The sequence below is a fragment of the Heterodontus francisci genome, chromosome 2, assembly GCF_036365525.1.
Source record: "Heterodontus francisci isolate sHetFra1 chromosome 2, sHetFra1.hap1, whole genome shotgun sequence".
Taxonomy (NCBI): domain Eukaryota; kingdom Metazoa; phylum Chordata; class Chondrichthyes; order Heterodontiformes; family Heterodontidae; genus Heterodontus; species Heterodontus francisci.
Window position 1 is genome coordinate 190,683,854 of NC_090372.1, and position 26,203 is coordinate 190,710,056.

Here is a 26,203-nt window from a genome sequence, read left to right on the forward strand (position 1 = left end):
AAAGCTTAGCCAGACATGACGATTGGTTGAGAGTTCCAGCAGTTATTATGTGTATTCACAGTACAGAAGAGGTCCCTTTACTCCATCTTGTTTGCAGCAAAAAGTGTCTATTTTGAGCCCAATTCATCAGTTCATTTTATAGTTCATTATTTCTCTTAGCATGTGCGTGACAGGATGAACCTCAGTTATATCCCATTCAGTTGGGGGGGGGAGGGGGGTGGGGTTTAATATTTTCATAATGGTAAATAGAGGAGCAAATTCAGAATTGTGACATAATTTAAATGATTTAGATTCAGATGGCCTGTCCCCTTAAAGAAACGCGTTGCCCCATTTCACTCCTCATCCACCCTGCTCCATCCTCCCCACTGCAGTATGCCTCCACAGGTTCATCCTCCCCCCACCACCCTTCCTGCCCCAGCACTACCTGCCTGTGCCCCCTGTCACTCCGAGGCTTGTGGGCTGTTATTTCTCAGTGGTAAAACCAGCTTCCTACTTCTCAAGTGCTTACAATATCTTTTTACTTGCCTTATTACAGAGCATGGAGGACCAAATCTGTTGCTCTCAGGTCCACATTCAATCTGTGCGCGACTGCCAGCCATCACTTGCCTCCACAACCCGCTCAACTGTCCCCCTCCCCATTCTGACCCTGCTGGAACAATCCAAAACTAATCCTACTGCCTTGCTAATTTCCCTTTTTCTCTCAAAATATGTAATGGTCACTGCCTCAACTATTCCTTTTGGCAAATTATTCTGTGATGTAATAACTCACTATGTAAAGAAATGTATGCTAGCCTCTCTCCTCTCTCTCTCTCTCCCCGTGACATTTTTAAACTGAAGATTGCCCACTATTGACTCACTTTTAACTCTGTTAATGTTCATCATCTTTTAAAGAAAACCTCTAATCTTTTAGCCTTCTCTGCTCCAATGGAAATAGTCCCAGCATCTCCTCTTTCCTCATAATTATGAAAAAGAGCGACAGATGTTCAGACACCGACGGTAAGGAGGTCAAACAGAAAAGGGCTGAATTTTAACTCGAAAAACAAATGGGTTAGGGTCATATCGGAGGTTAAAATGCAAGAAATTTGCAACAGGAACCCAACCCAACTCGAACCACCACCATCCCCCACTTCTAGTTTTAACGAAGGCAGAATGAGGGGCAGCGACCAATCTGCTCACAGGATGCAGGTTTGTCATTTAAATATTATAATGAGGTTGTGGGCCTTTACTTTAATAGTCATTCTATTTTTAAACCCAGACTTCCCAGGCCTCAGGAACATCGATAGCTTAAAGACGACAATCAGGGCTGAATCCATGAGGTAAGTAGCTTTACAGCACTGCTCGTGGGCCAGGAGTAGCAGGAGTGTTTCCTCCAGACCTGACAAGATACCCAAGTAAAAACAACCTGCCCCCGCCGCACACCTCTATCTCGCTGTTCCCCTCCCCCTCCAACCACTATTGGAACACCAGAGCACCAAATGCTTCCCTACCATCAACTGGACATCCTGAACTACCATCCGACCCCCACCCATGACCACCATTGGACACCCCCCGTGATCTGCATCCCCTTACATACAAACGCCCTCTGCAATCTGCACTCCACCTCCAGAACCACAACAGAATTCACCTCCAGGTTAAAATCCATACCAAAATGGAAGAGAGAGAGACTCTAAGAGAAAAATAATTGAGTCACACAGTGAAAGTGAGAAAGATTTGTTCAAACAGCAGAGGAATCATGCGCAAAGTATTTAAAAAACATGAAAGTAAAACCATTTTGCTCCAATTCTTCATTTTGTTCCAGCAAAATGAAGTGTGCCCACCCTTGCAGGGAGGCCCCGAGCACATGCTAGTGAACAGCTCAACAGCCTGGGATCAGGTTTCCCGCCGGTTCCTGTTGGATGGAAAATGGTGTACAAGTTCAGGTGACCAGCTTTGGGAGGGGAAGGGGCTGGAAATCTCAAAACAGCACTGAATGACTTTTTTTGGTACTTGAGTGAACAACTGGAAATGCTCTTTGGATAAGCAGGTTGCCATGGTAACCTTTCCAAGGCTCACAATAGCAATTTTTTCAGCTTCCTCTTTCTCAGAAATGTAAATTTAATTGAAGAATCAGGAACATATTTATTTGCACATAAACACCTATTCAGACAAATATTTATGGCAAACGTTTTGAATGTTCTGCTTACTTCAGTTTGGAGAGAATAGGAACTTTAACCAAAATGAGACACTTTTTTTTTGGTGAACTGAGATTAATGTATGAAATCGTAGTATTGAACAGTCTGTAAATACAGCATTCACTCCTTAAACTGGTCTGTCAATAGCAAATGCTCTTTTCAAATAGATTGCTCCTTAATCGGATGATCTACAACAGAAGAATGAAAACATTTTATTACTGTAAACAAATATTGAGAGAATAAATAATTTGCAAACTATTTTACTTTTTCTTGCATCCAATCAATTAAGGGACATCTCACAGTCAAACTACTAATGATAGCAAGAAGATTTGAAAGTTTTTATGCTGCCAATAATTGAATAGACCGAGGAGGTTAAAACCTGGGTTTGTAGAGGCATTAAATTCCCTTTGGGAAGAGAAGGAAGAAACCTGTTTACAACACAAACTTTGAATATCTAAAACTAAAAATAAAATACAAGTCTTTTCTCCTCACAACCCAAAGACACCATCCATGTTCACATCATTCTCTAGTTGGAAAGGCAAAATGGTTCAATTCAGAGACACTTCTACCTCAGGGCCAATTTGTACATTACTAAAAATGACAAACTGGGAAAAATGTACTTACCAATGTCAAAGCTATTCCTCAATCAACCCAAAAGTTGTCATGGGTGGTTTGGGCACTGATCCTTTCATTTGTGCAGCTTTTCCCTTCGTCCCACAGGTGGCCTTGCAAAATGGCCAAACTTGTTTGCTAGGAGACAGCTCCAGTCTAAATATCAGGCACGGCTGGGACTCAAACTTCAGTTTTGCAGGTGGCAGTCAAGGGTTCTAGAGAAGGGTTGTCCAAACTACATTCCATGAGCTACATGCAGTCCCCAAGCCCTGGTAATCCAGCCCTTGAAGCCTAGGCAACTCAGTCCTGTTTGATCTAATGGGGTAGAAGCTGACAATGTTTGCACTCGTTTTCCAGATGGAAGCCATGGGCAAAAGTGATCAATTTCACAGGGCTATGTAATGTCTCCCAGGGACAACTGAAAAACATTTGATGCCATGCTTGCCTTGGATGATGTTCAGGCATTGGAGTGGCCACTTAAACCCAGCATTAGGCCCCTTGAATAAGCTAATGAAGGAGCCGGACACCTCTTTTAACAACCCTTAAGAAATTGATGAATTTCTGATGAAGGGTCAGAGACCTGAAATGTTAACTCTATTTCTCTCTACACAGATGCTGCCAGACCTGCTGAGTATTTCCTGCACTTTCTGTTCTCATTTTAGAGTTCCAGCATCCACAGTATTTTGCTCTTATTTCCTTAAGAAATTGGGCTGTCCTGAACCAAGCAGGGATCAGGCCTACTCTGCTCAGGCATTCCGGTTTCCAAATGAAATAGTAACTTTAATTTTATTTAAATTAATGTGGAGACAGGAAGAGCAGAAGTGCTCATCTGGCACCATATCACTGAACTGGTGGCTGCCAGTAAGGCAAGAGGCCCAAAATTCATGTGCTGCAATGGGTGAGCGGCTAATGGAGCTGTGACAGGTGGCGGCAACCTGCCTAAATTATTCACTCGAGGCCTGAGGCCTAATTTCAGGCTGGCCTCGAGCCTCCCGGTTGGGGCACACATTACCTGCGCAGTGCTAATTCCCAGTCAGGAAACGTGACCAAAATGATTTCTACTTCTAATTTTCTTATTTGCTGATTTGCACTGTTTGAAATCTGTGGGCTTAGCAGGGGATTACTATTAGTCTCATCAGTGGACAAATCTTGAAATCAATACCAAAATCTTAGTGTCTACAACCCATGATAAAAACGAGTTAGTGGTAACATGGATTTAAATTCAATAGGTGGCTGCTGAGGATTCTTGGTACATTCTTATGCAGCCCAGGAAGATGAACAGCTTGGACACCCCCTGTTTAAGGGTGCAATGCCAAGCCACCTAGAGCAGCCTAACTGCCAGAGTAGTCATGCTTGTGCTCGATATAAGGGAGTTTCGAATGCAGCATCATTTTTTCAATGAGTTTAAGCACCACAGTTAGCAACATATAAAGTCCAAAGAATGCTCCATTTAATTTATATTTATCGATATGCTTTGTGAAACTACTGAGGAGAGGAAAGGATGGTTTGCAAGAGGAATTTGTGATTGCAAGGCTGAAAAAAATGACTAAGCGCTTCTTTAGAAGGAACTGGGAGAAAAAAATTGTATTGCTTTGTGCGTTTGTATTAAAGAAAACCCTTAAATTTGGGTTGACCCAGTAGTGTAGCAGTTAATGCAAAATGGCAGCGTTGCCTTCTGCAACCCTTTGAAAACTCGACATTCCTCACACTCTATATTTCCCGTTTCCTTAGCCCCACATTGTTGGCTGTGCCTTCAGTCGTCTTGGTTCTTAAGGACTGAAATTCCCTCCCCAAACCCATCTCTCTCTATCTCTCCTCCTTTAAGACACTCTTTAAATCCTACTTCTTTGACCAGGTTTTTGACCATCTGTCCTAACATCACCACCATATGTGGCTCAATGTCAAATTTTGTCTAATTCTCATCCTGTGAAACACCTTATGATGTTTTCCTAGTTTACAGGTGCTACATTAACACAAGTTGTTGTTGTTGTAGTTATATCTTCTCGTGAGGGTAGCCAGCAGACAAACTTTACAGAACCTGAAAAACTAGAATATTAATGTTAGTGAAGTGGTGAAAGTTCAGGCCAGGATATTGAGACTAAATTTGGCATCTCCTAAAAGATTCTGAGGTAGATGGACATTGAACTCTTTGATGGCAGCTGTCAATTTAGTGCTGTTGCTGCACCAGGAACTGTCCAGATGACTGGAAAAATCTAAGCATAACACTAGGCCATTGGCGGTCATGCCTTCAGCTGCCTTGGCCCTAAGCTCTGGAATTCCCTCCCTAAACCTCTCCACCTTTGACTCCTTCTTGAAGATGCTCCTTAAAACCTACCTCTTTGACCAAGCTTTTGACAGCACAACACTGGCATTGATTGATCACTCAAACAGGTACAAGGCCATCTTGGGTGACAGCTCACAACAGGCGATAGCTGTTTGTGGGACTTGGCTCTCTGCAAATTGGCTGCTGCATTTCCTGTGATACAACACTTCAAAAGTACTTGAGTGGCTGTAAAGTACTTTGGGATATCCTGAGGTTGTATCAGGCACTATATAAATGTAAATTGGTCCTTGCTTTACCCAGAGACAGCAGGAGTGCAATTTGTATTAAAAGCCTTTTCATCAGATCAAGAGTTTTCTTCGGATATGTTTCCAATTCTACCTTCCAAGCACAGTGATTAACAGAAGCCTGACAGTTTTAGAGAATTGGGTAGACATCCAGCTGAGAGACAGTCAAATGGTAATGACATTTATGCTGAACCTTACCTCACACCTCTGCCTCATGTTGAGAGCATTCCTGCAGATCAACTTGGGTTCCGCAAACGCAAGGTAGTACCGTAGCTTAGTTTATAGTGTTGGGCAAACTGATCCATTAGGTTGTGGCTTTTGACTTTCCCCAGTCTCTTGTATAATAAAAACTGAAAATGCTGGAAGTACGCAGCAGGTCAGGCAGCATCTGTGGAGAAAGAAACAGAGTTAACTTTTCAGGTGGTTGACCTGACGAAGGGTCACTGACCCAAAACGTTAACTCTGTTTCTCTCTCCACAGCTGCTGCCTGACTTGCTGAGTATTTCCAGCATTTTCTGGTTTTATTTCAGATTTCCAGTGTCCAGTTTTCTGCGTTTGCATTAGTCTGTCGTATAATTGTCTACTGCAATCTTGTTCCAATAAAGTCATTGCCTTGCTGCCAAGTCACATATTTTCCCTGCAGGAACTCTGCAGTATTAATGTGCAACGTGCAGTCTGGAAAATCCACTACCCAACTGGAGGGGCGTAATTGGGTTGCACTCATTCCATCACATAGCTCAAAGTAACAGCACTATTAAGTTGCTGCATGTGCACTTGCAGCTGTTGTCAACATTTCCTTGGGTGCCTCATGGTTAAGGAACTGTTCCAGATCAGGAAGTATTATTGTCTGACAGCCTTCATTTGCATAATGCATTACAGCTCAAGTAAGGCAGCAGAGATGAGATCCATTAGTGAGTAATTTCAGTGTGGCAATGGGGGACAGTGAATTCCAGCAGGAGCAGGGAGCAGTGTTGCATCAATCCTGGTATTCAAGCTCGGAGTTGGTGCAACAATTCTCAAGAAATGAAACCAGTCGGATTAAGTTATTTCTGAATGAACCACCCCTTCTACATAACAGCACAAATAATAGTGTTTGCGTTATACTTTTCCAAATGCAGCACCTCAGCACAATGACTCATTGATCTCAGTCCTTGGAGATTGCCCAACTCTCCCTTGATGTTTCAAATAGTTGCTAGTGCATAGAAACAGCTACAGTCTCGGCAACTATCTCAACTGGATGGTTAGCTACCAGCAACGGGGCACGCCTCACTCTCCCAGTGACAAAGAAGGGAAGTTATGTGATAGGCCGAAGGCAGTTCTGGAACCAGTAACCATGGTGCTGGCCAGCCAAAACATTATTGGCCATGAGCACAGTGATTGGTGCTTTTAAATATCCACCAACTGCCATGGATTGCATTTTGATAGCACCCTGGATAACAGACCACCTTATTTCAGAATAACATCACTCACTCTTTATATGGGAAGAGTTTTTTTTTTAAAAAAGTGACTTAAATACTGCCTGCTTTCCTTATCTGGACATACCTCACAATTGTGGCCAAAAGCATAATCATCAACAGGGTTGCCTAGACTTCAGTCTCCCAAAGCAAAAGCTAGGGTTCATGGTCAGAGAATTAAGCTGAGGCTGGGTGGATGATTTAATGCCACATTGTGTATCAGACCGCAGCAGACTATGGTCACTGCCAAGGAGGGCACCAGAATTGTTTTGATAAAAACAAAAACATTAATAAACTTGACGAATGGGCATATCATTGGCAAATGAATTTGAATGTGTGAGATATTACTTTTCTTACCAAAATGTAAGGAGGAGGTCACATATTGCTTGGAAAATAATAATCTCACTGGGGTAGAGGAGTAAAGGAATCTGGGAGTACAAATACACAAATCATGTGGTGGAGGTGGACAGCAGAAAAGCCACGGTTTTGTGGAGGGCCAGGAGTCCCTCAAGGACCACCCACACAAGGGAGTAGGAGCAGGTAGCCATGGAGTTCAATTCTGGCCTGAGGACCTGGCAGCAGTGCCACAAGAAGCCCAACGACCTCATATGGATGGTCAAGGTCAGGGAATGCATCTTCACATGACATCTCCTAGCCACCACACCACCAGTCTCTAACACTGCTGAATGCACCACATCCCCATCACTCACGCTTCAGCAGTCTCTGACAGTCAGGACTCATGCCTAACATCCAGATACTATACCTGTGCTCACACCTTCCAATGCTGCCAGTCTCACGCCCACCTCCCACTGCCTCCACATACCTCCAGCTGTTCATGTATGGGAGGCTCATCACTCAAACACAATCACAGGCATTCTTCCTTCTCTCTTGCAGAACAAGGTAGCACACAACAGAAAGGAGCAGAAAGAGCATGTGGTGGACAAGGATGCCTGCATCTCCTGAGCCCTATGGAGGAGATTGTTCTCCACGTCATGGGGCCGACTATGACGGGGCCCACAGCATCTGGCATTGCTGGGAACATTGAGAATGACAGTATGTTCCTTCCTTATGCCACTTCTTAACTCTCAGTTCACCCTCATCCTGCTGTCTGGCATAATGTGCAAGATGCTGATGATGTGACTATGGACCTCTTGCTTCCCACCCAACCCCCTTCCCTCATCCCAAACTTCCGCTTCTGATTTTTTTGCTTCTTCTTCTTTGGCCTCCTTATCTCGAGAGACAATGGATACGCACCTGGAGGTGGTCAGTGGTTTGTGAAGCAGCGCCTGGAGTGGCTATAAAGGCTAATTCTAGAGTTACAGGCTCTTACACAGGTGCTGCAGAGAAATTTGTTTGTCGGGGCTGTTACACAGTTGGCTCTCCCCTTGCGCCTCTGTCTTTTTTCCTGCCAACTACTAAGTCTCTTCGACTCGCCACATTTTAGCCCCGTCTTTATGGCTGCCCGCCAGCTCTGGCGAACGCTGGCAACTGACTCCCACGACTTGTGATCAATGTCACAGGATTTCATGTCGCGTTTGCAGACATCTTTAAAGCAGAGACATGGATGGACGGTGGGTCGGATACCAGTGGCAAGCTCGCTGTACAATGTGTCTTTGGGGATCCTGCCATCTTCCATGCGGCTCACATGGCTAAGCCATCTCAAGCGCCGCTGACTCAGTAGTGTGTACAAGCTGGGGATGTTGGCCGCCTCGAGGACTTCTGTGTTGGAGATACGGTCCTGCCACCTGATGCCAAGTATTCTCCAGGGGCAGCGAAGATGGAATGAATTGAGACGTCGCTCTTGGCCGACATAAGTTGTCCAGACCTCGCTGCCATAGAGCAAGGTACTGAGGACTCAGGCCTGATACACTCGGACTTTTGTGTTCCGTGTCAGTGCGCCATTTTCCCACACTCTCTTGGCCAGTCTGGACATAGCAGTGGAAGCCTTTCCCATGCGCTTGTTGATTTCTGCATCTAGAGACAGGTTACTGGTGATAGTTGAGCCGAGGTAGGTGAACTCTTGAACCACTTCCAGAGCGTGGTCGCCAATATTGATGGATGGAGCATTTCTGACGTCCTGCCCCATGATGTTCATTTTCTTGAGGCTGATGGTTAGGCCAAATTCATTGCAGGCAGCCGCAAACCTGTCAATGAGTCTCTGCAGGCACTCTTCAGTGTGAGATGTTAAAGCAGCATCGTCAGCAAAGAGGAGTTCCCTGATGAGGACTTTCCGTATTTTGGACTTCGCTCTTAGATGGGCAAGGTTGAACAACCTGCCCCCTGATCTTGTGTGGAGGAAGATTCCTTCTTCAGAGGACTTGAACGCATGTGAAAGCAGCAGGGAGAAGAAAATCCCAAAAAGTGTGGGTGCGAGAACACAGCCCTGTTTCACGCCACTCAGGATAGGAAAGGGCTCTGATGAGGAGCCATCATGTTGAATTGTGCCTTTCATATTGTCATGGAATGAGGTGATGATACTTAGTAGCTTTGGTGGGCATCCAATCTTTTCTAGTAGTCTGAAGAGACCACATCTGCTGACGAGGTCAAAGGCTTTGGTGAGATCAATGAAAGCAATGTAGAGGGGCATCTGTTGTTCACGGCATTTCTCCTGTATCTGACGAAGGGAGAACAGCATGTCAACGGTCGAGCTCTCTGCACGAAAGCCACACTGTGCCTCAGGGTAGACGCGCTCGGCCAGCTTCTGGAGCCTGTTCAGAGCGACTCGAGCAAAGACTGTCCCCACTAGGCTGAGCAGGGAGATTACACGGTAGTTGTTGCAGTCACCGCAGTCACCTTTGTTTTTAATAGAGGGTGATGATATTAGCATCCAGATATTAGACACCCAGAAACTGCACAGCCACAGTGCCCCAGTAGGAGGAAAGAGAGACAGCAACACCGTGCCATTGATGAAGAGGCCACATCATCTGATCTGGCACTCACAGCCGCCCCAACTCAAATATTGGTGCTGCGTGTACCTCGGAGGCAAGTATAGGAGTTGAGATCAGCATGTGATGAGTCACTGGGCACAAGTGGGCTCCAGCCAGGAGTAAAGGATGGTTCGTTTGACAGCTCACTGGAGGGCAAGGTCACAGCTATAGGGGACTCAGATGAAAACCCCAATGACAGGAGGACATTGATGGGCATGCACACCCAGATACTGGATGTATTGGCTGGGCTGTCAGATAGCATCCTGTCTCTGTAAAAGAGGATGGAAGCCTCTGGCTCCAACATGATAGAGGGCTTTGCATAAGAGTTTTGCCCTAAACGCAGCCACTTCTCCATCTTCCTAGTGTGTTGCAGCCCCATACCTGTTGCTACCTTTGTGTGGACAGGCCACCTAATCCTCTGCTTTCCCTGTGAGGATGCAGTAACACTCCCTGCCAAATACAGCAACAACAGTCCCAACACTTTACAGTACTTCCAGACACTGCGCAATTGCAGACGTCCTTCAAAATCACCTTACCTGCAAGTTAGATGCCTGGCCCTTTAAGTAACATTACTGTTGATCCCATCTTGCAGCTGAATATCTATATCATCTACATTTCTAGACTTTGCTGTTCTCTCCCTTGCTCACTGGTGCCACGGTCCGGACTACATTCCTTCAGAGTATTGGTATTGGAGACTGCTGGGAATGACAAGTCTCTGTTTGAGAGTGGCACACACCCCAAAGAACTCCTGCCTCTTTCTAGACTTCTGGATGGCCACCCACCTCATATCCTGAAATCTTACTGCCTGTGTGGTGACCACCTTCTGGCAAGTAAAAGCCAGGAAACTCTCCTGCTCTCTGATGTTCCACAGTGACTCCAGCTGACTCAATCTCAGAAATCTTGAGCTCAAGCTGAAGCAGGTGGAGTCACTTCCTACACACATGGTCACCCAAGTCACATGTGGCCTGGAGTTCCCACATGGCACAGGAATTGCAAGCAACAGGTCTCAGCTGCCCATCCATGATCTAAAAATAAAGTCTATTCCCTTTTTTAGAATCTACTTAGTACTTTGGTTAAATATTAATTTTAATTCATGTCTCTGGACCTCTGTGCTATCACTCTTATTAATTCACTCACTGTTATACTCACCCTGATTGAGGTTATTAATTTCCCAGGTCCTAATTTGAAAGAATGGCCTAGTTTAGAGAGAGAAAAACAGAAATATTCATCAAGCATTCACTTACCCACTTTCCTGGTGATGTCTGTTATGACAGAGGCGGGAGGAGTGCACTGTTAATTAGTCCCACTTCTCCACAGGTCATAACATATATTTAAATTTTCCCACTTACCGAAACAGTCAGTCAATCAGATACTCTAACTTTCCCCAGAATAAAGCACGCCAACCAGGTTTCTTTAATAAACAGAATTATCCATTTATTATAAACCAAGTTTTAACCAATAATGAAGTAAACACATGTACAAATTGAAATCTATATATTGTTTAGCCTAGCCCCCTCACACACAAAAACACTGGTTAACCAGGAAAAAATAAAAGGGATTTTTGTTTACAGTTTTTACAAAGAAACAGAAGGACTGAAAAAAAAAACTTAGACTGAAAAGTAGGTACGGAAGATGTCCCATAGGCGAGTAGGTGGCCATCACTAGGATCTCCCCACAACAGTTCCTCCAGGTGATATAGAAGATCAGTTTGGGAAGGCTTTCAAAAGGATGCAGCTGCAGAAGCCTTCGCATAGGACTTACATGAGGTGTGTAGCAACAAAGGTTTCAATTCTCACAATTCGATGCAACGTTCCTTCAAAGAAGCAAGGTTTCTGCAAACATTCCGGATTTCTTCAAATATAGGAGACAGCAGGAAACACACTTGACACAGGATTTGCTTTTCAAGAGAAAGATGGTCTGGATCTTCTTCTGTTCTCCTGGCAGGTCAATAAGCAAACTCCAACTGTTTTTCCAGATCAAACACCAACTGGCTTTTAACAGTTTCAAAATGAAACTAAAACTTTTCCAGAGGCAAGTCGTGTAACATCTATAAATCCTGGCTTGTCACTTCTTGGCAAATATCCCTTCAGGTCAAAACACAACCTCCTGCTGGGTTCTTTGCAAAACAGGTACCTTCCAATAAAACTTATTTACATTCAATCTAAACCTTCTGGTAACTTCTTAAGAAAAACACCCAAAGTTCAGCTTCAAGATTCCAGCATTCATGGAATCCCTTTTCAGTTTTAAAATATAGATTCTCAAGTTTTAACAAAAAAATGGAAACCCTCATAACACTTCACACTTTGACTTTTTTTTGGTTTCCTCTCACAGTGCTGTCTCTCTCACTGCTGCTGCTGCTTTATTCCTGCTGTGCTCTCGGACCTTCCACTGTTCTCGCAGTGCTTAAAAATGGTGAGGATTGGGCACTTAATATACAAGTATATAAAGTGTTCAGAAAAGACAGAGAAGGAAAAAAGTGTGGTGGGGTGGCAGTACTGATTGGGGAAGACATTATAGTGTTGGAAAGAGGGGTGTCCTTGAGGGGGCAAGGACAGATTCCATTTGGTTAGAGTTGAAAAGCAAAAAGTGTATGATCACGCTACAGGGGATATTCTACAGGCCTGCAAATAGAGAGATGGAGGAACAAATCTGCAGGGAAATCACAGAAATGTGGAAGAATTATAGGGCCTAATTTTATGCAGGAGGCAGGGCTCTGGGCGCTGGGCCGAAACATCAAGGGCAACACCGACTCTGCATTTGTTCTGACCTCTGGAGCGATCCTCTGGTCTTTTGCGGTCAAAGTTTAAGGAGGCGGGATCCCCATTCCTTTAAACACTCAATAGGGACAGGGATCCCGCCCTACCAAAAGCTGCCAGCCAATCACAGGGCTGACAGTTCAGCAGCATCAGCAGCGCCACCAGGAGTGATGGCCACTGCCAGTACTGCAGAGCCCTCGGACCCAGACCAAGCACTGGGGGTCCCAGGGGGTAAATTTATTCCCAGTTGGGAACCTCCGTAGGCTACAAATTGCCTATGAAGGAGGGACTCCCCCCACCCTGCCAAGCCTGCAAGGAGGGCGCCTTGTGTTACAATACACGACACAGGCATCCTTCCACCCCACACCTCTCTTTTCCCCCCCCCCCCCCCACCCCACCCGCTGCTGCGAAGAGCTCTGTAGGCGGGAAGGCGGTCATCGGCCTATCCTATCCCTGGGAGAATCATAACCGGGATTCCCAGCAACAGGTTCCATGGTGGGTGATTCTGCCCAGATTCTTTGACCCTCCCCCACCCCCACCTCACCCCACCCTGCCATGAAACCCACCATAGAATGGGCACAAAATCCGGCCCATAGAGTGGTAATATTGGGGAACCTTAATTACCCAAAATATCGATTGGGATAATTTTAGGTAAAGGGAAAGGAGGGCGAGGAATTTCTGAAATGTGTTCAGAACTTCCTTGATCAGTATGTTCTCAGCTCAACTAGAAAGGAGTAATTACTGGATCCTGGGCTGGGAAATGAGGTGGGCCAAGTGGAACGAGTGTCTGTGGGGGAACACTTGGGTAAAATGGACCATCATATCATAAGGTTCAGACTCGTAATGCAGAAAAGCAAGGAATGATACAAGCTAGAATGGCTAGGTTGGAAGAGGGCTAATTTTAATGTGATGAGAAGGGATCTAGCCAGGATAAAATGGAACAAAAGACTGAAAGGAAAAACTGTAACTGAACAATGAGTTATCTTTAAGTAAGAGATGCTTCAGGTACAGGCAAGGTACATTCCAACAAGGGCGAAAGGTAGGGGAACCAAAAACAGGGCTTCTTGAATGATGAGGGAGATAGAGATTATGATGATACTAAAATAGAGGGTGTATGATACATGTCAGGTGAATTCTTCAAGTCACAACCAGGCAAAATACAATAAGTTGAGAGGGGAGGTGAAGAAGAAAATAAGACTGACAAATAGAGAATAGGAGAATACAAATGTTAATCAACACAAAAAAGGGAACCCAAAAATCTTCCACCGGCATGTAAATAGTAAGTGGGTAGTAAGAAGTGGAGTCCTGTCAAATTTAATGGGCTGGAGTAGTGGGGGAATGTCATGATAATCTTATAATCTTTTTTCTTCTGTTTCTTGCCTGTCAACCAAGAAAACTGACTTTTTTGCCAAGAGGAAAATCCAGCAGCAGGAGGCTGCAGCCATGGATTCTTGGGAATATTTCCCAGCAATTGTATCATGTGGTGAGCTGTAAATTGGGGATTGGAGGAAGAGGTGGTCACCAAATATGATAGGCTGGAGAGAGATGCGTGATTGGCAGAGGGAAGGCGATAAATAGTCACCATGGCTCCACTTATCCTGTTAATCGGCCTCATGTGTTTGCAGATCTCAGGCTCATGAGACTCATTGGACTGGATTTTACGGTTGGCGGGGGGACCCGTCCAACACCGAAAAGTCGGTGACGATTGCACCTCCGTTGGGCCTGGGGATCCAGATTGGATTTTACGGTCCCCAGGCCCTTAATTGGTCTTGGGCGGGACTTCCACCTCATTCAGGCAAGAAGTCCCACCTAATGGAGCTGCCGGCCAATTAGCGGGCTGACAGCTCTTAGTCTCAGCAGCGCCATCGGGAGCGGTGGCCATTGCTGGGACTATGCCCAGCTGCAGGCGATGGAAGGCCCCGGAAAAAGAGGTAAATTTCTAGGGCCTCGCCAGGGACAACTGGTCAGATTCTGGTGAGGCAAGGGGGCTTGGGGGGGGGAAAAGGGGGTTGTGTTGGACGTTTGGGGCTTCAGGGGCGGCCCTCTGTGGGGCACAGGGTGCCCGATCAGGAGGGCCCCCCCACCCAGTCTGCCAGAAGGCCACCTAGTTTTAATCAGGCAGCTTTTCTGAGGTCTCAGCCACCTGCCAGCCAAATGTAAAATACCCGTGGCAGCAGGCGGAGGCCCTTAAGTGGCCGTTAATGGTCCACTGAAGGGCCTTGATTAGCCTGGGGCGGGCGGGTCATTTCTTGCAGCCGCCAGCCCGCGTAAATTGGTAGTGGAGGCAGGAGCAGGTCAGGAAGGGCCCCCTCCAGCCTCCCACTCCATTTAACGCCACCATCGCCCATCCCCCACCACCAGCCCACTCTTTTGGGGGATGTAAAATTCCGGCCATGGTCTTTGTCGTTCTTACAAACAGTAAGACATGGATCATTTCATGGAATAGCATCTCAACCAAGAGGGAACGGGTGGGAGTTGTAGGAAGGAAAGCAGCCCTGCTCCTCCTGGGCCACAGGCAATGCTATATAAAACACGTACCTTCTGAAGCCAGCAACTTCTGCCACCTCTTCGCTGCCAGGTTTCCTGAGACCTGGGAAACCTGGTCAGGAGCAGTTACATTTATATCAGATTCCCAATTGCGCTATGGGATCCTCATTTAAATATATTAATGAAGTTTCCTGCCTCTCCAAAAAAGGAACTTGCATGCCTTTTGTAAGAATGGCAATGAGTCCTTAACAAAACCAAAAAGTGCTGGAAATACTCAGCAGGTCTGGCAGCATCTGTGGAGAGAGCAACAAAGTTAATGTTTCAGATCAGTGACCTATCAGACGGAGTCCTTACATGGCAGGTTGGCAACAGATTCCCAGTTTGTTTACAGCTTAATCCCCCCACCCTGTCCCACCATACCCTGAGCTCCTCTCGTCCATCATGGTGGGGTGGGGGGGGTGGTTAATACCAAGGCCACGGATTTTCCAAAGCTCTCCACACTGGGGTTTTCCTCATGTCTGGATCTGCTGTGGACTAATTGATTAAAATATTGCTCTGGCTAATCAACATACAACCACTGGATGGTCGAAGGCCATCTACATAGACATTGGTCTTCTTTGATCCAGCAATTCCTATGTTTCCATGTGCAAGGGCATATCTGTTAGGTGTTCCATTGTTCCTGATTGTGATGGATGGGATGCCTGTTTCTATACTTCACGGGTCAAGAATGTTTGTACATTTCACACACCTACCTTTCCATTCACTCAGTAACTTCTCAAAGACCAACGTACATATTGTTTGAGGAATTAATCAAGCAGGTTTTGTCTTGATAGAGGAATGCCTTCAAGTGATTGGTCTAAACTGAGGCTGCCCCAGTTTGACGATAGCATCTGTATGATGATCAGCTTTCTATTTCCATACAGCGAATTCCTTCCAGAAAGCAATCAGGAGTAGTACATTTAAACATTTCATCAAACATAATATTTCCAGGTAAACTGGTATATATTTAATGCCTTGTCTTTTGGATGAAACATTAAACCAATGTCCCATCTGCCTGATCAAGTGGATGTAAAAGATGCGACAGCACAATTTGTATAAAAGCAGTGAGTTGCCCCCAGTGTTCTGGGCAAAACCAACATCAACAGAACAGAGCCTTGGGTTTACGTTTAATTAAGCTGTTTTTTTCAGTGCAATTCCCAAACTATCAGCATATCCAGCGCAAAAGATCATGGAATCTTAAGCACAAAGTGTTCAGCACAAGTTGAGTTTCTGCGATATTTTGCACTAGCTTAAAAAATATTGTGCCAGAAACAGGCCCTACCCACAAAACAGGCTACTCCCCCCGGGTGAATTAATGGACATTGTGACTCTCCGCTTATTATGCTCGTTTGCAGGCCTTTGAGGCCTGGAACATATGGTCACAAGGACACTAAAAGACATGTTTTCAATGTTTTTTTCTTAATGTACGAAGGAACGCAATGTTTACCCAAATCTAACTAGAAAATAGTTTCTTTTTAAAAAAAGTCATTTTCATTAATTTTAAATCAGGTTAGTCACAGGTAGTGGATTGACACTGATTTAAAATGTGTATTTCTGTGATAAACCCATTTTCAGCTGTATTAAATCAAACTTTACCAAGTTACAACCCTTAAATATAATCAAGGAATTTTTTTTAAAATTATGTTTTAAAACACAGCCCAATTGTGCTGATCCATGGCAGATATTGAGTTCTGCAAATGAGTTCGAGTGGATCCATACTCCCAGAGAACAAGGCTCCACACCAAAAGACCCATCTCACTAAATTTGCCTTTGGTGTAATTATTTGCAGTGCTGACAGACAAACATGGCTCACCTGTCTGTTTATAGTCACTGAATTGATTGTCACACTTAAACCGCTGACTTCCCATTGTTTCAATGCTGCTCTTGGACAAGCAATTTGGTCAATTGAGAAAGAGCTAAATCCTGACTTGCACAGCAGGTTAGCTGATAGTCTTTCATTTCCAGGAGCTTGATTCCAAACCAATCCAGACTGATGAAAGCTTCACCTGCCTGATAGCTAGAGATGATTTGTATGAACTGAGTCTCAAGCCAGCACAATACTGCCATTGATTGATCACTCAAAGGTGTATAAATTCATCTTAGGCGATAGAGAAATGACAGAAATAAAAACAGAAAATGCTGCAAATACTCAGCAGGTCTGGCAACATCTGTGGAGAAAGAAACAAGAGTTAATGGGCTGGATTTTCCTGCGGGATTCGGAACCCCGACATCAGGACCAAATGGGGATCCCAGCCCGCACATGCCGGCAGCGAGACCGGCTCAGCAGTCTTCCAGGAGGCAGTCTGCTAATTAGCCGCCTCCAAGCTCACCAACCAATTAAGGATGGCGGGTGGGCTTGATGCTGCAGGCCCAATCAGAAGGCTGCCATCTCTGGAGCCTCAGCAGCCCCACCGAGAGAGGTGGACACTGCTGTGGCAGGTCTGGGATCGAGAGGTGCCTCAAAATGAAGGTGCTTTTGTTGGCTTGCCGAAATTAACAAGATTGAGGCCAGCAGGTCCATCAATATGGAATGGAAACCCCTCCGCTGGATCGAGCTAGGCCGTGATTGCATGCCTGAGGCCCCATCTATGGAGCCTCTGGCTCCAATGGCCTGCTGGAGGAAAGCTGCCTCCATTAAGCTGGAGGCCTCCGCAAGTGGCAGGGCACCATTCCACCTGTGGCAAAATGCCAGGGAGGCTGCAAAATCAACTCCAATTGAGGTCTCCATCTTAATTGGCAGCCCACCTCCATGGTGCAGCCAGCTGCTCCTCTTCCCACGTCTGGGAAACTTCCTCAGCAGCGGAAATGCGTCAGGATGCATCCCACCACAGCGCGATACTATTTTATAGGCCCCCACCCCAAACCCACACCTCCAACCATGTCTCCACGTGGCAGAGAAAATCCAGCCCAATGTTTCAGGCCTTTCGTCAGAAATTGTTTTACGCTGTGCCCGATTTTACCTTCAAATAAAGTCAATGGAAAATAAGATTGAGCAGAGTGCAAAACAGACTGCCAATATGCTATTGGCTATATTGCATTGCAGCCCAACTCAAATTTATATCCCAATGTGTGGCCTTGCTTGCTGAAGCTGGAAAGAATTGGAAATAATGTTGCATAAGTGGGAAGTACTCTTCTAAAGATCGGACAGAGTAAAAGCAGCTTTACTTTGCACCCAGTAAAAAATAAAGCTTGCAACGGAATGTTGTTCAGATTTCTTTTCTTTAAGAAGTGGCTTGAATTCCAATGGAAATAAGCAATCAGGCACTACAGGAATAAAAAAAGTCTGAATCCAGCATGTTTGTTCTTTAAGTACTCCAACGTCAGAAAGAAATAGCTCAGAGTTTGCAAGTTAACTTGTCTGCAAGGAATCAAATTGAATGTACAGCTGTAAAAGCCGACTAAAGCCCTCCACCAAACCAATATCAGACAAGGAGAGTTAGGCTTGACCTCAAATTGATTTGGTACTTTTCTAAGCATACAAAATGGTAACTGCCAAAATGGAAGCCGCTCCATGCCAGAAAGGGTGATGCACAAATAGAAGGTACTTCATGGGTTAACATGCAAGTGGCATTTTTTGACTGAGTAATTTGGAATGCATGGAGATTCATTGCTCTCCTTACTCCATGGGTTTTACCTACTGCAGAGTTCAGCTAGGAAGAAATTAACCATGAACTGATTTTGCTATTCAGATCAACAGGATGTCGGAGTAGCTGAGAAATCAGATCTTTAATGGTTTCTTCACAGCTGCAATGGAAACGAAAGCCTCCACTGGATCTTTTAAATTAAGAAAAAGCTGTAATGACAATGTAGTCAGGCCAGATTTTCAACCTCTGTGGTGGGCACCTGTGTCATTTTGCCATATCTAAGGGTCACATTTTGGAATATCTGAATAGACGTTTCATAGAATCATAGCACAGGAGGCCATTCATTCCATTGGGTACTTATGCCAGTTCTTTAAAAGAATTATCTAAATAGTCCCAATCCCCTGCCTTTTCCCCATTGCCCTGCAGAATGGTTCAGCAACCTCACCAGAGAGAATATACACACTTTTTTTTAAAAACTGGGCCCAATATAACAGGTACAGCTCATTCTAAGGCTTTAAACAAACAAAAGAGCAACAACATGTTTGGAACAACAGCAACATTGGTTAGATATCTGGAAAGGAAAATGAGTGACAAGCCTGATATTTTTAAAGCATTTTGATGAAATTAGATGTGTTTAGTGTGTGACAGTGTCAGAGAAGGTGCTATATTTCATTAATCTCGCCAAAGAAAGCAGATAGAAGTGTGATCCAGCACTGCACTCTTAAGAAATGCTGAAAAGGTTTGAATTTTCTGCACTGGTAGTCAGTGCATCTCATCAGTGTGGTATTGTCCCCTTTTAACCAGCGTCCCTTTCAGTAGAATCTATAAAAGATAATCTCTGTCTGACTCTCGTCTTGCACTGAGAAATGTCATACCATATGGAGCCATCTTATGCTGCAGTTTTGTTGCAGGTCCTATTTGAAAGCTGCAAAAAAGATTTTTGCTGATCCATGAATTAATATTAAACGATAAAGATGGTCCGTCAGACTACCAGGGAAAACTAATTCCAATTTAGTTTGAAAGTTCAAAAGCGTCACTTTATAGTGGTCCAAGTTACCCTAAGGCCAGTATGAAAGTGTCTGTGGTGGTCTCACACCCAAAAGTGCATCCCTTGCGTCTGCCAGTTTGGCTCCAGTTATACGCCACGTTTTCCATTTGTGAAACCAATAACTGCTTCACGATAATGATAAGTGTGGCGTATACCTGCTCCAAATGTAGGACTGATTTACTTTTATTATTGGCTTCCACTGGAATCCTGTCTGTCTATATCTCAGGTGCACAGACATGTCACTTGCTCAAATTGAAGGTTTTCTTTCATCTGGGGAGCCTGAGAGGGGAATACTGCCCCAGAAAATGTTACAAGAAAGGAAACACTTGCATTTTATATAGCACCTTTCACAACCTTAGGATGTCCCAAAGCACTTTATAGCCAATGAAGTACTTCTGAATTGTAGTCGCTGTTGTAAAGTAGGAGACATGGCAGCCAATTTGTCCACAGCAAGCTCCCACAAATAACAATGAGTTAATGACCAGATAATCTGTTTTTGTGATGTTGATTGAGGGATAACTCATCTGTTCGTCTTCCAAAAGTAAAAAAAAAGAGAAAGATGTGTGTACATTTTGGCACTTCTCACAACCTCAGGACATCCCAGAGCACTTCCCAGACAATATGGTGCTTTAAGTGCAGTCACAGTTGTAATGTAGAGGGCAGTCAGTACCTGATAAATTGTGCACCATCTTTGAGTAAGAACCTTCAGTGGAGGAGGAGAGAAAAATGAGAAAAATTACTCAGCTTTTGAAAAACAGGTATTTATTGACACCAGTAAAAACTTTTTTTTTGCAAAAGAGTGTTTTCTTGGACACAAGTGGCTGTTAAGGGAAGGGTTAACAAACAATTAAATGCAGCAAAAAGGCAGAGAAAGAAATCAACCAAAGATTGGAGAAACTGGATTTCGTTTCTGGTAAACTAGCAACTTGCTAATTTCTCCCAACTGCACAAGCTAATACAAAAAATAATTAGGCACCAGTTGGACGTTTCCTGTCTGGGTATAATCAATGTAGCAAATTCAAAGATGGCATCTTTTATCATGACAAATTATCTTAATGGAATGTCAATTCAGCAGTCATCTAGGTTTTTCAATGAACTTGGCCTGAACCAAACTTATCCAAGTAATTGAGTTGAACTAGTGTGAATTGCTTCATGCAAATGCATTAAAATCTGGAAAAAAAAATTATTGTTTTTCAAGGGGAAAGGGGAAAATGACATTGTGAGCGCCAATCATCCAATTTGAAAATCAAATGCAGGAAATATTTTGGTTTATGCCACTTAAGTGGCATTTTATTTTGCTCTGGAGAAAAGGATTTGTGACAATTAAAAGGGTTAAAAGCCTAGAGAAAAGACTAAATCAGATTTTTTAATAATGAATTGCCTACTGCAGATGAACACAGTTACAACTGCTCTGCAAGCCACACATTGTGGCATTATTGTGGAATTATTTCCAAATTCTGCAAAGATTAAGTGAAATAATCCCTTCTTGCGGAGAACTGAATGCAGTTTGCTAATAGAGTATACATTAAATTAATGTACTGTCTCTTTCTGTTCCTGAAAGTAAACAGCCAGATGACTGGGAACGATCAATTTTTGCTCATCAGAAGGAGGGGGGCTACAAGCTGAAAGAGAGCATCCTTTTCCATCTATATATCAGCACACCTCCATGTGGAGACGCACGCCTGAACTCTCACCGAGAAGCAAGGGCTGAATGTAAGTGTAAACATGGTTCATCAGTGCGGGATGTTTATAGTCATTGTGTATTTCAGGAGCAAATACAAGTCTTCTACAAAACACGCACAGTGGAAATACTGGAGTTGTACATATTCCAATTATATGGTTACAAACCGCAGGCTTTTCGACCCTGTACTTGTGCTACTTGCAGACTCCCAAATGCCCACAAATTTATGGTCTTTTAAAATTACCACACAATGTTTTGTAAGTTCATTCGTGGTCATATGCAGAAACGTCTCACATGCAGAGAAGGAGCTCACAATGTATTTCAGGAAGATGTAGGAACTCCTCCGCATCTGTCACTTTTTTAAAAATATTCTATTATGGGATGTGAGTGTCGCTGGCCAGGCCAGAATTTGTTGCCCATCCCCAATTGCCCTTGGCAAGCTGGTGGTGAGCTGCCTTCTTGAACCACTGCAGTCCATATGGTCTAGGTGCACCTATAGTGCTGTTAGGAAGGCAGTTCCAGGATTTTGACCCAGCGACAGTGAAAGAACGACAATATAGTTCCAAGTCAGGATGGTATGTGGCTTAGAGAGGAACTCGCAGGTGGTGGTGTTCCCATGCACCCGCTGCCCTTGTCCTTCTAGGTAGTGGAGGTTGCGGGTTTGGAAGGTGCTGTCAAAAGAGCCTTGACAAGTTGCTGCGATGCATCTTGTAGATGGTACACGCTGATGTCACCATGCACAGGTCATGGAGGGAGCGAATGTTGAAGGTGATGAATGGGATGCCAATCAAGCGGGCTGCTTTGCCCTGGATGGTGTCGAGCTTCTTGTGTGTTGAAATTGCACCCATCCAGGCAAGTGGAGAATATTCCATCACAGTCCTGACTTGTGCCTTGTAGATGGTTTTGAAGAGTCAGCAGATGAGTTTCTCACTGCGGAATTCCCAGCCTCTGATCTGCTCTTGTAGTCACAGTATTTATGTGGCTGGTCCAGTTAAGTTTCCGGTCAATGGTGACCCCCCAGGATGTTGATGGTGGGTACTCAGTGATGGTAATGCCGTTGAATGTGAAGGGTAGATGTTTCGATTTTCTCTTGTTAGACGTGATCATCGCCTGGCACTTGTGCCGTGCGAATGTTACTTGCCACTCATCAGCCCAGGCTTGAATGTTCTCCTGGTCTTGCTGCATGCAGGCATGGACTGCTTCAGTATCTGAGGAGTCGCGAATGGTACTGAACACTGTGCAATCATCAGCAAACATCCCCAGTTCTGATGAAGGGAAGGACACTACCCTGAGGAACTCCTGTAGTGATGTCCTGGGGCTGAGATGATTGGCCAACAACCACAACCATCTTCCTTTGTGCTAGGTATGACTCCAAGCAGTGGAAAGTTTTCCCCGATTCCAATTGACATCATTTTTGCTAGGGCTCCTTGATGCCGTAGTCAGTCAAATGCTGCCTTGATGTCAAGGGAAATGACTCACATCTCAACTCTGGAATCCAGCTCTTTTATCCATGTTTGGCCCAAGGTTGTAATGATGTCTGGAGCTGAGTCGCTCTGAGAGAACCCAAACTGAACATGGGTGAGCAGGTTATTGCTGAATCAATGCTGCTTGATAGCACCAATGATACCTTCAATCTCTTTTCTGATGGAATGTAGACTGATGGAGTGGTAATTGGCCAGATTTGACATACTGGGCAATTTTCCACATAGTCAGGTAGATGCCAGTGTTGTAGCTGTACTGGAACAGGTTGGATAGGGGCACATTAGCACTGGAGCACAAGTCTTCAGTACTACAGCTGGGATGTTGTCAGGGCCCATAGCATTTGCTGTATCCGTTGCCTTCAGCCATTTCTAGATATTACATGGAGTGAATCGAATTGGCTGAAGACTGGTATCTGTAATGCTACAACTTCAGGAGGACGACGAGATGAATCATTGATTTTCTTCATTTCTACCACCCTTGTGGACAGCAGGTTCTAGGTCATCACCACTCACTGTGAAAAAAAGTTCTTCCTCACATCCCCTCTGCAATTCTTGCCCAAAACCTTCAATCTGTGTCTCCTAGTCCTTGCCATCAGTTAATGGGAAGTTTTTCCTTGTCTAACTTATCCTAGCCTGTCATAATGTTGTATACCTCTATCAAATCTCCCCTCAATTTCCTTTGCTCCAGGGAGACAACCCTAGTTTTTCCAACCTAACCTTGTAACTAAAATCCCCCATCCCTGGAATCATTCTGGTAAATCTACTCTGCACTCTCTCAAAGACCGTCACATCTGTCCTGAAGTGTGGTGACCTGGACTGGACGCAATACTCTAGTTGGGGCCTAACCAGAGCTTTATAAAGGTTTAGCATAACTTCCCTGCTTTTGTAATCTATGCCCCTCTGTTTATGAAGCTCAAGATCCCAAGTGCTTTGCTAGCCACTCTCTCAATGTGCCCTGCCACCTTCAAAGATTGATACACATGCACTCCCAGGTCCCTCTGCTCCTACACACTCTTTAAAACTGTGCCATTAAGTCTATATTGCTTCACCCTATCCCTTCTGCCAAAATGCATCACCTCCCACTTGACTGTATTAAATTCCATCTGCCACTTGTCTGCCCATTCTGCTAGCCTGTCTATATCCTGTTGCAGGTGATTCATACCATTCTCACTGTTTGTCATTCCTCCAAGTTTGGTACCATTGGCAAATTTTGAAAATCTACTCTGTATTCCAAGATCCATGTCATTTATATGTAGCAAAAAAAGCTGTGGTCCCAGCACTGACCCTTGGGGACCATCACTGTCTACCATCCTCCAGGCTGAAAAACAACCATTTACCACGACTCACTATTTTCTGTCCTCGAGCCGATTTTTAAAAATCCAATTGGACACTGACCCTTCTATTCCATGAGCCTCACTTTTCATAACCAGCCTTTTATGTGGTACTTTGTCGAACACTTTCTTAAAATCCATATAGACAACATCTACTGCATTCCCTTCATCAACCTTCTCTGTTACTTCATCAAAAAATTCAATTAGATTAGTCAAGCACGATCTGCCTTTTACAAATTTGTGCTGGCTATCCTTAATTACCTCAAACCTCTCCAAGTGCCTGTTGATTTTTTCCCTGATTATTGTTTCTAAAACCTTACCCACTGATGTTAAACTAACTGGCCTGTAGTTGCTAGGACTATCCTTATACTAATTCTTGAATAAGGGTGTCACATTTGCCACTCTCCAATGCTCTGGCACCTTCCCCATATCTAGAGAAGATTGGAAGCCCTTCCACTATCTCCACCCCCACCTCCTTTAACAACCTGGGATGCAAGGCATGTGGACCATGTGACCTATCTACCATCAGCATAGCCACCTTCTCCAGTACCTTCTCCCTTTCAATTTTTACCCTATCCATTGCCTCTACTCTCTCCGCTTCTACCAATATTATGTCAGATTCCTTTTCCTTAGTAAAGACCGATACAAAGTACTCAAGTATTCTAGCCTTGCCTTGTGCCTCTAATCATATATACCCTCTATGTCCCGAATAGGCCCCAATCCACCTCTTACTACCTGCTTACTATTTACATGCTGGTCGAAGATTTTTGGGTTCCCTTTTAGGTTGACGGCCATTCTATTCTCATATTTTCTGTTTGCTAGTCTTATTTTCCTCTTCACCTCCTCTCTCAACTTATTGAATTTAAGAATTCACCTGACATGTATCATACACTCTTGTTTTGTTTCATCATAATCTCTAACCCCCTTGTCATCCAAGGAGCCTGTTTTTGGTTCCTCTACCTTTCGCCCTTCTTGGAACGTACCTAGCCGGTACCTGAAGCATCTCTTCCTTAAAGATCACCCATTGTTCAATTACAGTTTTACCTGTCAGTCTTTGGTTCCATTTTGTCTTGACTAGATCTCTTCTCAACACATTGAAATTAGCCCTCTTGCAATTCGCCATTCTACTTGATATCATTCCTTGCTCTTCTGCAATAAGAGTTTAAACTTTATGATACAATGATCACTCTTACCCATGTGCTCCCCTGCAGACACTTGGCCCACTTCATTTCCAAGCAACAGATCCAGCAATGTCTCCTTCCTGGTTGGGATGAGAATATGCTGATCAAGGAAGTTCTTCTGAACATATTTCAGAAATTCCTCCCCCTCCTTTCCCTTTACTCTAACATTGCCCTAATCAATATTGGGATAATTAAAGTCCCACAGTATCACGATTCCATAGCTCCTGCACATCTCTGATTTCCCTGCAGATTTGCTCCTCTAACTCTCACTATCTGGTGGCCTATAGAAAACAACTAGTAGCGTAATCATACCCTTTCTGCTTCACAACTCCAGCCAAATGGATTCTGTCCTTGCTCCCCTCTTTCTAACACTACAATACCTTCCCTAATCAGTACTGCCACCCCACCTCCTTTTTTCCTTCTCTATTTTTTCTGAACATTTTATATGCCTGTATATTAAGCACCCGGCCTCACCATTATTAAGCCACGCTTTTGTTATTGCCATGACATCATATTCCCCTACTGCTTTTTGTGCTTGTAGCTTACCAACTTTATTCTTCACACTTTGTACGTTTACACACATGCATTGTAATCCTGTCTTTGCATTCCTCATAGCCCTTCTCAGTCTGCTCCTATCTAATATAAAACTACTTTCTTCCCTAGGACTGTCCAACACTCTCATTATGCACCTTCTTCCTCTTTTCTACTTCTGTGTGCTAGTGCCCATCCCCCTGCAAACCCTCCCTAACCACACTAATGAAACTCCCCACGAGGACATTGATCCCAGTCCTATTGAGGTGCATCCCGTCCCTTTTGAATAGGTGCCTTCTGCCACAGAATTGGTCCCAATGCCCAGAATCTTAAGCCCTCCCTCCTGCACCAT

The 26,203-nt window shown here is 44.4% G+C and overlaps 1 protein-coding gene across 1 annotated transcript in view; it reads left to right on the top strand.

Moving 5' to 3' along the window:
* Window positions 1-26,203, top strand: part of adarb2 (adenosine deaminase RNA specific B2 (inactive)) — a 706,833-nt gene that overhangs the window by 589,203 nt on the left and 91,427 nt on the right. The window contains exon 7 of the mRNA XM_068051905.1: window positions 21,208-21,359. Coding sequence (XP_067908006.1) covers window positions 21,208-21,359 — 152 coding nt within the window. The remainder of the gene's footprint in view (window positions 1-21,207; window positions 21,360-26,203) is intronic.